Source organism: Miniopterus schreibersii, assembly GCF_964146895.1.
Source record: "Miniopterus schreibersii genome assembly, chromosome: 21".
NCBI classification, from domain to species: domain Eukaryota; kingdom Metazoa; phylum Chordata; class Mammalia; order Chiroptera; family Miniopteridae; genus Miniopterus; species Miniopterus schreibersii.
Genome location: NC_138123.1, coordinates 15,693,953 through 15,707,851, shown reverse-complemented (window position 1 = coordinate 15,707,851; position 13,899 = coordinate 15,693,953). Strand labels below are relative to the sequence as shown.

The 13,899-nt window shown below is 39.4% G+C and overlaps 1 protein-coding gene across 2 annotated transcripts in view; it reads left to right on the top strand.

Annotated features, from left to right (window-relative positions):
- Positions 1-13,899, top strand: part of ERO1B (endoplasmic reticulum oxidoreductase 1 beta) — a 44,947-nt gene extending 31,048 nt beyond the window's left edge. For both annotated transcript variants that reach the window (XR_013997874.1, XM_081124118.1), the window contains exons 10-15: positions 2,792-2,884; positions 3,012-3,258; positions 4,112-4,181; positions 6,312-6,398; positions 7,314-7,447; positions 10,925-13,899. Coding sequence is in view for 1 of the 2 variants with exons in the window: in XM_081124118.1 (XP_080980244.1) it covers positions 2,792-2,884; positions 3,012-3,258; positions 4,112-4,181; positions 6,312-6,398; positions 7,314-7,447; positions 10,925-10,985 (692 nt within the window). In the remaining variant the exon portion in view is untranslated. The remainder of the gene's footprint in view (positions 1-2,791; positions 2,885-3,011; positions 3,259-4,111; positions 4,182-6,311; positions 6,399-7,313; positions 7,448-10,924) is intronic.

Below are 13,899 nucleotides of genomic sequence, written 5' to 3'. Positions count from 1 at the left end.
CAAATACTGCTAGGAATTATATTGGTAAGTGGCCTATGTGCAAGAAGATGCTTAGCTCTGTTTAGTTAGTTTTATTCTAAAGATACAAATTGCGAAAAGTAATACTTCAGTTACAAGAGGTGGGCAGAGATTCTGAATATTGATAATGGAGGATGGGAATGACATTTATGGGCAATATGGGATTCTGGGGTATACTGTATCCACCGCTCTTGTAGGATCTGAGTGATGGGAATCCCTGAGTGTTGATACGTGGTTGTGGAGAGCACTCTTATTTGTAGACAACTGACTCACATTTTCTGAGATTCAGTTTCCTCATCTGGGACATGAAAGTGGCAATAGCCATCCAACTGTGAGTGTAGATGCCTATAAAACTTCCTCTGAAAACCACCAAGCATTGTCCACATGCCAAGTAACAGTAGATCTCACCCTTTTGTGCAAGGAAAAATTATATCAGTGTCCTATAATCAATCCAGTTGCTGAAAATGAATTTGAATGAATTGAAACCAAAAAAAAAGAGGAGAACCACTTTTGAATGGGGTAGTGAATTGCTCTGTATTGTTAGGAGTAGAAGTTGCTGGAACTTTCCTTTTTACTTAAGCATGTGACTGAAGGTGTCTGCTCGGCTGCAGCAGACTGCAAGCAGGAGCCGCTGCCCAGAGCTGCCTCTGTGTGTGTGTGCTGGTTTATCTTTTACTATAACCATTTTGCTTGAAGTTACCTGATTTTCACACGTATGGAAGTATATTTCTACTCCTCCCTCCTCGCTTATCCCCCACCTCCACTTAGGGCCTTTGCAAATTAGAATCTCCACCTAGGTTTTCAGTCTCATTTTGGGCCTAAACAACTTCACAAGCTTTGCTTTGCCTGCTTTCCCTTCTCTAGTCTTCAGACATTTTCCTGGGTGTAAGTCAGTGCTGGTTAGAGGTGGGTGGGAAGGAAAAGAGTGAACGAACTTCAAACCTGCTCATTTTGCCACCTGATAACAGACTCGATTAGAAGTTTTACTAGAGAAATTATTACCTAATGTTTTCTTTTTTTTTTTTTTTTTTAATCTTACCCGAGGATATTTTTTTTCCATTGCTTTTCAGAGAGAGTGGAAGAGAGAGAGAGAAAAACACTAATGTGAGAGAGACACATCGATTGGTTGCCTCCTGCATGCGTACCAAACAGGGCTAGGGTCAAGCCTGCAACCGAGGTACGTGACCTTGGCCAGAATTGAACCTGGGACCCTTCAGTCCACGGGTTCACACTCTAACCACTGAGCAAAACTGGCTAGGGCCTTACCTAATGTTTTACCAAATTAATTTAGATAGTATCTCTTCTAACCATAAACATTCCAAATTGGCTATATACTTTTAGGAGGAAGCTACAAAATAGAATTTTAAAAATATGTTTTTATTGATTTTTTTTTGAGAGAAAGAGAGAGGGAGAGAGAAACATGGATTGGCTGAGTGTTGCACACCCCCTACAGGGTATCAACCCTCTAAACCTGGGCATTTGCCCCCACTGAGAACTGGTGACCTCTTGGTGCATGGGACCAATTGAGCCACACTGGCCAGGGCTACAAAATAGAATTTAATTTCTACATTTGGTCTCTATCCATGACAATGGGAATATTCTAGCAAAAATTCTGAATTAGGGAATGAGATTTCAGAAGACTTATTTTTTCCTATTAGAAGCTACTTTCTTCAGGACCATCTATGATAGAACGTAGAGTAAACTGAAGATCTAAGCAATCTTAAAAAGGTGCAGAGCGAGCCAGACACATATACCCTGACATTTTAAAAAATCCCTCTGCACAGAAATGTGGTTGCTGCTTAGTTTCCACTGTTGAAGCTGATTTTCCCCATGGGGGGGGCGGGGAGCAAAAATGACAAAAACAAACAAAACCTGATGGGGGTCAGGGAGAAAAAAGTCAGTTGTTGTACATCCAGTGGGTTCTTACAGTTTACTTTTTTCATTTTTATTTATTTTTAAGTTCTTCTATACAGAATGTTTTCTTAAAAAATATTAAATATAACATTTACCATTTTAACCATTTTTAAATTTACATATAGTGGCATTAAGTACATTCACAATGCATATTACTCTTATAATAAGGTAAATCTTTTAAAATGGAGCAGGGGTGGGATAGGATGGTGGGATTTTCTTGACCTTCCTTTTGAGCAGAAGCCTGTGTGGCTTTGAGGCCACAGGAAATAATTTTCCCATCATATCCCTGAGCTCCACCTGATGTGGTTCTACTCGCACAGAAAACCGTTTTCCCAGCTTTGGCTCCTGACAAGTGGAACATACAGTTAGTATATTAGAGAATTCCCAGGCGGGGGTTAACCAGACATGCTAAAGGGCCTGGGGGAGGGGAGAGACCAGACTTAGTCTCTTCTTCCTCCCTTACCAGGTCGGTTCAAAGAAAGAGCCTCTGGAGGGAAGGGAGAAAGGAGAAACAGCTGTTGTTAAGCCAAAGCAGGACTTTATCATCACATTTGCTTTGGTTTAGCCTAAACCGTGAAGATCTGTGCTGTTGCCTCCTGGGGAACGTGGGAACATGCCAAGTGCATCCACAGGGCTTGAGCCTCCAGCAGCCCAGCACTTTCTGTCTTGTTCTGCATTGTTCTGCATTGTTCTGCATTCAGTTATTCAGGCCACTCTGTTTGAGAGGATCTTGATTCAATTATTTCATACTATTCCTTGACTTAGTCTTAATGTCCTTGAATCTTAACTTTAAAAATAAACCCTCAGTATTTCTGTTATCTAAATGATGTGACATCTTTTTGAATATTTTTCTGGATAGGGTTATGTCTGGAGAAAAGAGTCTTCTACAAGCTTATATCGGGACTTCATGCCAGTATCAACTTACATCTGTGCTCAAATTATCTTTTGGAAGGTAATCGGGTTTTTATGTAGAAACGTGCCCTCTATTAGTGTGGAAGTTGTTGGGGGGTAATACTGATTCTGTATTTTAAAAAATCCTGTCTACTAAAACTATACCCTGTATTGCTCTTTCTCTTTAGAAACCTGGGGCAAACCTAGCTGGGGACCTAATATAAAAGAATTTAAACGCCGCTTCGACCCTGTGGAAACCAAGGGAGAAGGCCCAAGGAGGCTAAAGAACCTGTACTTCTTGTACTTAATTGAGCTGCGCGCTTTACTGAAGGTGGCCCCATACTTCGAGCGCTCAATTGTGGATCTTTACACTGGAAACGTGGAAGACGATGCAGACACAAAAACCCTCCTGCTGGATATCTTCCAGGACACAAAGTAAGAGTCGGATCAGGGCTCTGAAACCCTCTGCTCTGGGTTTTCACGAGGAAGCGCTTGAAATACAATAGAAACTGGCTTCTGAAAGTTAATTAGAAAAAGGGAGAGTTAGAGCTGAGAAGAGAATGGTCAGTAGAACAGCAGTATTTGAAATTTCTTCCAAAAACATTAAGCGAAAATCATCTATAACATCACTGCACTTTCACACTTGAGAACAGGCTATATGTTGAATATAACTTTACATTTTATGTAGCATCAAAGTGTAATGGTACTTTAATGCTTTTTCTTCCAGTTGCTGTCTAAGGTCAGATGATGTCCTGTTAGCACATCAGTAGACCCCTAAGGGACATTGCTAGCCTTGCCTTAATATAACCCATAAAAATGCTGGGCCTGAAACTTGAGTTTACTGCTGTTAAAATAAGCATGGAGCAATGTCAGAGTGAGAAATGCTGAAAGTAAATTATGCCTTAAATTTTAAAAGATACTTTAAAATATTAAGAGAGTGATGTACATTTTTCACATAAATGGTTTTTAGTTAATTTTTAGATTATTTTTATCATAATTTTTTTAGAACATTACGAGCTCATACATTACAAAGGTATCTTTATCTTGCTTTAGTCTTTTTTGAATAGTTTTTATGTGAACTGTTGGCCACCTTCCTTTTACTTAACCTTCCGTATGACTAAATAATGAATTTTAAATACCTATAGGGATAGAAAGTTCTACCAGAGCTCAAGTACATTTTTTGAAAATCATCTATAACATCACTGCACTTTCACACTTGAGAACAGGCTATATGTTGAATATAACTTAAATTTTTTATCTGCAACTTACAACATTGTCCTTTCATCAGGTCCTTTCCCATGCACTTTGATGAGAAATCCATGTTCGCAGGTGACAAAAAGGGGGCCAAATCGTTAAAGGTAAGAAGTTCTTGATCAGGGAGGGACAGGCTGGGGAGCAGTTTACTGGTGGTGCTTTAATCCTGTTCTCCTGAGCTCTTCTCTCCCAGTTCTTGGTGGAGTTGGTCAGGTTGGATTTACTATAAATGATACAATAAGCCCCTTCTCCACACTTCCTTCTCTGTTCCTTTTACCAGCTGCTTAGCAAGTCCTCAGCCATCACTGGGACTGAGTATGGCACCTTTGTAAACGTCTTTAAGGAGTTTTCTTACTTTAATTTAAAATCACAGTGTGTGTTGTTGTTTTGATTCATCCTTCAAAAATCATGAGCTGTAATCCACTTTGAAGACAATAAATAGTGTATTTTTCTAAAGTGTATTTTATGGAATGTTACCGTTTATGAAACATGTTTGTCCTTATGGACTAACATAAAAGGCAAAAGTTACCTGTGAACCTGTGATATCAGAAGGAGACTATTTTAGGGACATTATGACACTTTATGTGAGGAGGTCTTTTGTTTCCTTTGCCTACAGTGAATACAGTTAGGAAAACACTGTGCCCTTGAAATGTTGTGAAACTGAAATAGGCTGGCAGATCGTCTTCTAGTTCAGCTCCACAGTCTTGTACATGCAGCACCAACATCCAGAGAGCTCCAAAAACCGAAACCTGTTTCTTGTGTTTGGTGCAAATTAGTTAGCAAAACTTGTCCTGAACTGATGTAAGAATATTCATAGTCTTCTTTAAAAAATTTCTGCTTTGTGTAAATATTCTTGTGTGTTTGTATAAATATTCTTACAGACACATTAATGTATTTGATTACAGGGTGTTGCCACACACTCTGGTGGAGTGTTTCATAATAAATAGTACTGTGTTTCAAAAGTCTGAAAAATGCTGAATTCTGAAACACATTTGGCCCCAAGAAATTTTAGATGTGGATATGCTACATGAGCTAATACATTAGCATTGAGTGGTTCTCCATTGTGAGAGTTTCTCGATATTTCTGAAATGAAATGTTTTAGCCACAGCTCCATTTTAGTTTTGAAAGTTTGTTTTGTCTTATGGTTGTTTTAGAGGTGTATTGCTGTTGTAGTATTTAATATAATGTTAATTCATTTTTGTAATGCTTCCTATTTCCTAAGTGTTTATATAAATATTATACTTTTGATCTTCTGAACACCCTCGTGTTATAATAGAGACTGACCTTAGCTGAGGAAGGCGAGGCTGAAACTTTTGTTAACTATTTTTCAAAGGCATGTAAAGTAGAACTCAGATCCATTTCCTCATCTGCTCCAAAGAACATGAACTGCATGAGAATGGAGAGCAAAGGAGTTTTTGTGTCCTATTTATATTGTCTTTCTTTAGCCAAGGTACTGGTTCCTCAGACCTTGAGGTGGCCAGAGTTTTCAGACTATAGGTTTCCAGTGTCATGCAATAAGATGTTCACCTCAGAACAGGAAAATGATTTTTATTTCCAAGTTTGCCATTGAAAAGATAAGGAAACTTTCTCTTAGCTAGTGTGATCCTCGTTAACATGAGACTGACCTTAGCTGTGGAAACATGCCCAGGAGCGCACAGGGGGAGTCTCCCTGTGTGGGAATCTGTTACCCCAGAACCCAGGGCCTTTCCTGAGCAGCTGCCCTAGTGGGTGTGGGGCCGTGAGACCCCTGTTCAGCCTGCGCTCACCGTACGGGGGAGCACCTGGCACAAGCAATGCAGTGCCACGGAGAGAGGTGGGGATTAGCATTGTTCTAGGCCAGCTTCCTGATTTCCACTCGCACAAAGCAGCACACCAGAGATAACTGAGGCATGACGTGACTGTTTACCTCTGCCGCACGCACACACTGAATGGAGGCGCCCACGAAGCTCCTTGAAAGTAAAAACCGTGTGTTATTTACTTTCTTGTCCCTATAGTGCATATCTGTGCTTCGCATAGAGTTGCCCCTCAGTGAAGTTTGATGAACGAATGCATGGAATGAATTTTATAAATTTTCATTAATGTTTTATGCTACATAGTTCAAATAATTTCCTTCTTCATTGTTGAAAAACAAGTCATTCACTAATAAACTTCAAAACTTTTATTTCTTATAATTCAGACAAACGTACTTTCATTTTAAATGTCTAATTAGAATACACATATTTCCTGCATGTTAGGAGGAATTCCGGTTACATTTCAAGAATATCTCTCGTATAATGGACTGCGTTGGATGTGACAAATGCCGACTGTGGGGAAAACTGCAGGTTTGTGTGTGGCCTTCTGTTTTGAAACTATTACTAACCTTAAATTATCCCACTGAGGAGCTGACACTTTTTATTAAGATGCCCTCGCTGTTCATTGCATTAGAGACCCAGAGGGTGGTTTTCTGTAGTATTACTGAAGACAGCATTAAGCTGTGGGGTATATGTGTGTGTGCAAGGGTGTTTTCCTGTTACTCTGTGTTGATGACTGGCTGTTTCTACTAACACAATCTCAGATTCCTTTCTGAAGTCGGTGGTTATGAATAGGGCATATTACTATTTTATATACCTATCTAAAACGTAAACTTTATTAGTTTATCTAATATCGAAAGACTTAATTATGAAATTTTGGTCACTGAATTTGTTTCAGTGATGAAAAGAAGGCCACCTGGTCACAGAATTGGAAAGTTCTGCCAAGCAGCTCACTCCCCTGCGTAGTCTATAAAAAGGATGGGTAGTTTCGTTGCTTTTTCACCAAGATGACAAGTCAGAAAATCAGGGGACAGAATTATTTTAATGGAGGCTACACAGAAATCAGATTTTTTTTCTTTTTCTCTAGTGCTGTAAGTAAGTATTAAGTGTAGGTGTGACTAATAATTTTTAAGCTTTGAGTTGCCAGGAGCTGTGAAGTGTGCTTTTACCATGACATGTTGAGCATTGTAACCCTACTGTGATATTTCCTAGGTTAGGAGGCCTTTTAGTGGCTGAGAACAGTAGGATATGTGTTAACTCTTCAGCTGAGATCAGTGTATCATGTGCATATCTGTGAGGAAGTAGAAACTGTATTTTGTGTAGTTGAATAAAATGACAAAGTTCCATTCATGGGCATTTCCTACTCATCCCAGTAACTGAGTTTTTCTTTAGGCCTTTGTAGTGATTATGATATGAATTGATTGTAAGTTTCTCTCTTTTCTTTAGACTCAGGGTTTAGGAACTGCGCTGAAGATACTGTTCTCTGAAAAGGAAATCCAGAAGCTTCCAGAGAACAGCCCCTCAAAAGGCTTCCAGCTCACTCGACAGGAAATCGTTGCTCTTGTAAATGCTTTTGGGAGGTAAGAACTGACCGGTTTCTCTGCTGCTTTCAGCCAGCCACCTGCAAGGTCATCTCTGCCAAGGTAGTTTGTTTTGCGGACAAAGAAATTTTTATCATGTGCTATCATGCCTGTACTCACAAGCTCACAGCATTTCTGTGTTTGCCAGTGGCTCCCAGCTGGCCTTCTCAGTTGTGTGGGGCAGGTGTCCTCCCCTAACAGCATCCCCGTTAGCTGACCATCACTGTTCAAGAACAGTGGCAGCTGCAAGGACTTGGCTGAGAGGCAGTGAGAGAGAGGAAACCTTTCAGCTGCTCTTTCTTTTTTTTAAATCCTCACCTGAGGATATTCTTGTTGATTTTTAGAGAGAAGGGAAGGTGGGTGGGGGTGGGGGAGAGAAACATCTATTGGTTGCCTTCCGTACACGCCCTGACTGGGATCAAACCCCCAACCCTGCACATTGGACGACGCTCCAGCCAACTGAGCCACACGGGCCATGGCAGCTCTTATTTCTTAACCTGAAGAGCATTTTTCTCTTGCTGTTCTTACCCCCCTGTTTCTGTATGCAGATTACATGTATTTTGCTTTTTGTTTATATCACAGATGGTTCTAAAATTAACTTGAGTTTGCCTGCAGAGATACATGCAGTGCCAGCCAGCTAAGGAATATAGGACAATATTCTCAGAGAGAGTAACCTAAGTGGCCCGGGAAAAGTGCAGAAAAGTCAAGTCAAAGAAGAATTTTTTTAAAATAGGGAACCAAGTGATAGAGATTATTTCTTATATTTTCTTAACATACGTTTTTAAGTTAAAAAGAGGGAGTTAAATTAAAAATAAGTTACTTGCCCCTTCCCCACCTTAATAGCAAAGATTTCACCTTGTTGCCTCCCTATATTTAAAGATGACTGGGTAAGCAGAGGTTTCAAACAGGATAGACACAGAATGTCTACCCGTAATTGGCATTTTATGAAAAATTCAGTCCACCCACTTAACGAGGCCTCTAGTAAGATAAAACAGGAGAAACTGAATTAAATTTAAATTATTTAAAATGCAATTTAAATGAAAAAGATTTTAAACAATTTAAACGTTTTAAATCCAAATAAAATTACCTTGAGAAAGAATATTAACAGCCACCTTCACGCAGTAGTTCCACCTGAGAGCCTGGTGTTACCTGTGTTGTTCTCTAGAGGGCGCTGGCCTCAGCCAGGGCTGCTGGCGTCCTGGAGCCGGGCCCTGCTCTCCAGCTGCCTGCCTGCTCTGCACAGTGAGGCGGACAAAACCTTTCTCACAGCCCACGTGAGGGTAAAACGAGGTTACATGTGACAGCACCTCTGAAACCGCAGGCTGCTGCCAGAAGCTGTGGCCGTGCTGGTGGCGGTGAGGGTGACTCACCGTCACCACTCGGTGGTTAGTGCTCTTAGATTTTTTTGTAGCCAAGACATGAGAAACCTGTCTTCTCTTAGGGATGAAGACACACATTTTTATTGTTTCCTTCATATAGATTCTATACATTCCTTCTCCCTTAATGGATGTTACAGTTTTTCTTAATTATTCATGGGATCTGTTAACGTCATTATATGTTCCACCTAATTATCATACAATTGAAATAAATTATTTGGGCTGTACTGACGCACAAAATTGCTAACTTTGGGGAGTTTATGCATTAGTCCTCCTTAAGTGAATTGGTAATTTTTTTGACAGCCTGTTAATACTTTTTCATACCTGTTTAACACCTCAGTTAGGGTGCCCGGCACAGCATCGCCCTGTCAGAGGATGCTACTGGGCAGAGACATACAATGAGCATTGTCTTTGGTTCTGGCCAATGAATCCTGGAAAATGGTTTCTTTGTCTTGAATACCCTCCAAGCATCTTTCTTGTACTAACATCCATCTTGCATAGTTTCATCATTTATATCAAATGGTCTATTTTCCAAAAAGACAGATATGGCTTTATGATACCTGTTGGATGTTACATTGTATTTTAGTGCCCCCATAAGAGGGTAAAGTAATAGTAGGTAGACGCAGGCATGCTGTGTGCCCTCCTGTGCATATCTTAGAATAACAAGAGAGAACATGGGAAATATCTCTGGGGAGGTCTGGACTGATCTCCACAGAGACTGTGCTGTGGCGCTGGGCAGTGTGCTCCTGGGTACAGGGACACACCTGTAGTTAACTTGTCCCATAACCTTTAGAGAGTCTGCTCCTCTCTGTGTCCAAATCAGACTTGGGGTGTGGTTTTACATTCTGATCACACCTGCTCCTTACTAAGCCCTTTTCTTTAGTTAATTAGGCCTTGGTCTCTTTATCTCATCTTCATATATATTTTGGTAGATTTTTTAAACAGCTATTTTGTTAAGGTATAACATATGATTTTATACATTTATTTTAATAATCATATTTTGTTTTTTCCTAATAATTAAGAACTGTTTCAATCTCTTAATATTCTGATGGTTAGAGTAAGAACTCATTTTCTGTTAATCCCACAACTTGTCAGAATGTAAAGAAAATGCATTGAGACCTCAGCCTAGATTTTTTTTGAGCAGCCATGTGGTCTTGGATCTGATGAACTGGTTGGAACACACCTGCTAGCTGGGTGCCCCTGGGAAAATTACATGATCTGTTCGAGCCTCACCTTTCCTGGAATGGAAAGACAGGGTTACTTTTATCTACCTTATAGGGTTTGTTTGTTTTTTACAATTAATGAGATTATGTGTGTGATGTGCTTACAACATTGCCTGGCATATCCTAAGTTCTTGATATAAGAACAGTTATCATTTATTATGTACTTAGAATAAAAGAAGGAGCTGAATACTGTGTACTATATTATCCTAAGCTGTAGAAAGGAAACATTAGACTTTTATTGCATCCACCCTGAATTGTACATAAGGATAATTGGGCTTATAGAGCTATTTTGTGATTCCCATTCCAGAGTTTTACTGCTGGACCTGGGGCCAGAGCATTTCTTTCATTCATTCATTCATTCATTCATTCATTCATTCATTCATTCATTCATTCTTTATAGAACACCATGAACATGGGATTCAGTGGTAGGCAATATAAACAGGTCTTTACCCTTAAAGATTGTGGAGCTAACAGTATAAAACAAATTAGTATGTTTGGGGAACAATAAGAAAGGAGTGAATATTTGGAGGGAAATGTGTAAAGGAATTTATCGACTAAATGTAAATGTTTTGAGGTCCTTTACTGTAATGAGTTACTCTTATCACTATTGCCATCATTAATCTATTGGTGATAAGAAGTAACTGGCTTCCTTGGCCCCTTATAAACCAAGACTAAAGAACCACAGCACTGTGTTTCATTAATCTTTAATAAGTAAGTACAGCATATTATTTTAAAATAGAAGCTTCAATGTTTAATGTTGAATACATTCTTTTATTTTGGATTTTGCTTTCACATTATAGCCCATGTACAATATCATTCATTTGAAATATGTGCACATCATTTTGGCTGTGCTAATACGCTTTTTTTTCCTCCTATAGGCTTTCTACAAGTATAAGAGAATTACAGAATTTTAAAGTCTTATTACAACACAGTAGGTAATAAAGGCTTTTATATGTCTAATTAGAGACATAAAGTGACTGTGAGGACTTTTACTCTTGGACATTCAGCAAAAGGAGACTAATCTTCAAAGACTTCAAGAATTCTGAACTCTTAAAGAGAAAATTCAAATGTTCACTTGAATATTTATGATTCCTAATAGAATGTCAATTAGAGGTATTTATAAATGAAGTATGTACTTTTAAAACATGTAAGTTATGCTAATTCTGTGTTTAATTTCATGCGTTTCCATCTGTTGAATATTCTGCTATTGTTTGTTTAGAATTGGTTTTGTTCTTACTGCATTATGCTTTATTTCCGGTTGTCAAACTTAAATGACTATGTCTCCATCCTAATGACACTGTTAACAGTCTGTTGTGAAAAAGGAGAGCCAGGGAACACACGTTGTTTAGGGCTGGTCTTAGTGTGAAAATTTGTCAGTGACTTTAATGTGCGCAGCCTTGCCTAGCTCTGTGTCACCTTCTAGGATATGGAGTCAGTGTGATGAGTGGCCTTTTAAGTGTATAGTTTCAGAAGTTACTTAAGAATCCCCAGGACTTCAACTTCAGTTTCACTGTTTTTTATTTAAGTTTTTAGTTGCTGTTGTAGTTTTGTTTCGGTCTAAAGGACCTGTTTCGGTAAAGGTGAGTAAGTATGTCCCCCGCCAAGATTTCCTGGCTCCGAGGGTTCTTTACTTAGAGCCTAGGCATCAGTTGCTTTTGATTTTGTGTTTCTTTGTTTCTACTCCAATTTTAGAAATTTTTATTTACTCTAAAAAAAAAAAAAAAAAAAAAAAAAAAACAAAAAAATAATTGCATAAATATTTAACAGTTTTCATCTTGATAAAATTTGAATGGGATTTTATGAATTTATAATGCCAATTTAAAACATTATATGCACAAATTTACTACTTTAAAGTAAGCATTTTAAAGGTTTTATTTTGGGACAAAATCTATGCAATCCTCTTAGTCTGATTTTCTTTGGTAGGAGATTTAAGTAGGTAGATTAGTTCAAGCCTTTTACCTTCCCCTCTCCTCGCTCTTTTTCTGGTTCCTTGTATATAAATGGTACTTCGGGTGATTTGTACCAACAGATGACTCATTGTCCTAACAGTCATTTCCTAAACCTGGGATTTAAATATCTTTGATATTTAAAGTATTGATTCTTTTAAAAGATGTTAGTAGGTACAATGTGGTTAATTTGGAAGGTTGCCTCTGTGTGGAAGTAATGTAGGCACAGAATAGTTTTTTCTTAAGGCTCTTCAGTCATTTGTGAATAAGTGCTCTTAAACCCCTATCTTCTCCTGCCAAAGCCTGAGGTGTGTTCATTGAGTTAGGGGCATGTTTTAAATTGTGTTTAGTTGGCTCACCCCTCTTTTAAAAATATTTAGTCACCCTTGGAGGGAGAGATATGATCGGAGGGAGGAAAGTCTTGTTAACTATTTTCTTATCCAGTTTCTAGCCTTTATAGAGCTGGGTTTTGTTGTTGATGGTGGTGGTGACATTTTTTGTTCAGTTGAGTACAACAGGCTGGCTTGACTGGAGCTGCCTCCATGTTTCCCTTTCATTTTTAGGGATGCAAATATCTTATGATGGGAGAGGGGGACCTTAAGGTAAACTTGTTTAAAAGTGAGTATGTAATATCGCTGGTAATTAATAATTATTCTTAGTGTTCATTCAGAGTTTAAGAAAATGTGAACGTTTTGCACTTTGTCTATTTTTACTGTAAGCTTAAAAATCTTTTTGGTGGTGTGTCTTCCCCATTCTCTCAGCTAAAGATAAAGCCTATTATTTACACTCAATTTACTGGAGAAAATCCTTGGTCATTTCCATTTACCGCTTTTTTTCTTTACTTTGATTTGTTTCAAGCTTAGAGTGAGTTCTAAGAAATTCAGAAGTCATTAGAAAAAACGTTCTTTTCAGAGTTTAAACAGATTCTTTCACTACGAAGAAATAAATGAAATATATTTAAGCTGAAATGTATTTGGTTCGCTTATTTTACCGTAAGTTAGGCTGGGGCAGCCTGCGTTTTGGGTGTGTTCCTGACATGATCTCTGCGCTGTGAGACTGTTCCGTGAGCCGGGTGACGTTCCCAGGCTCCTGCGCTCGCCATTGCCTGGCCCCCTCGCCTTTGCCACGAGCAGTGCTGGAGCGGGGCCCGCTCTCTGGGGAGCTTGGCCAGAGCACCTCTGGGCCTTTTGCGTTATCTCTTCACCTAATTTGAAAATCCAGCACTTGATAATACGGCAGAAATGATTTTAGCTGCTGATGAAGTAACGAAATGAAGGAAGGACAAGACCCCTTCCTTCGGTGGCATGAGTTTATTTTTTTTCTTAAGTGGCATCTCTGTTAGAAATACTCTGTATTAAAATTGTAAAATGTTAGTGTTTCTCCTGTGTTGATTCCTAGGCTATGAGGAGGACCGGACAGACTAGAATAGTTCTCACAGTTCTGAAACTTGCTAAGCCAGGCGTCGTGAGTGTGAACGCTTCGGCGTTCTTGGCGCCTGTGTCTGCCTGTCCTGAAGCACGTGGTGTCTCCCGCCTCCACCAGGTGCCCTGTGGATGAGAAAGGACAGTTCTTTGACCTTCATCCATGTTGCCTTCGGCTGGAAGCTTGGAACAGTTCACGGTAAACCTCTCAGCAGTTTTCAAGCTCAAGTACCTGCGGAAACCATAGCTGTTCGCCAGAGCAGACTGGGGGCACGGTGTCGTGGAACAGCACAGACCCACGCGTGTGCTGTTTGTGGTCACATCTGCAGGCTCACCTTTGAACAGAATTGCAAATACTGTGGCGGTGTACCCACCCTACGGCGGAAATGTGAATTAAAGTAAATGTTTCTCCCACCTTTCTTTCTTGTGTTTCCCCCCTTTTAAGTGTTTCCCTTGAGAAGAGGGCTTGGTTATAATTTGTGGAGA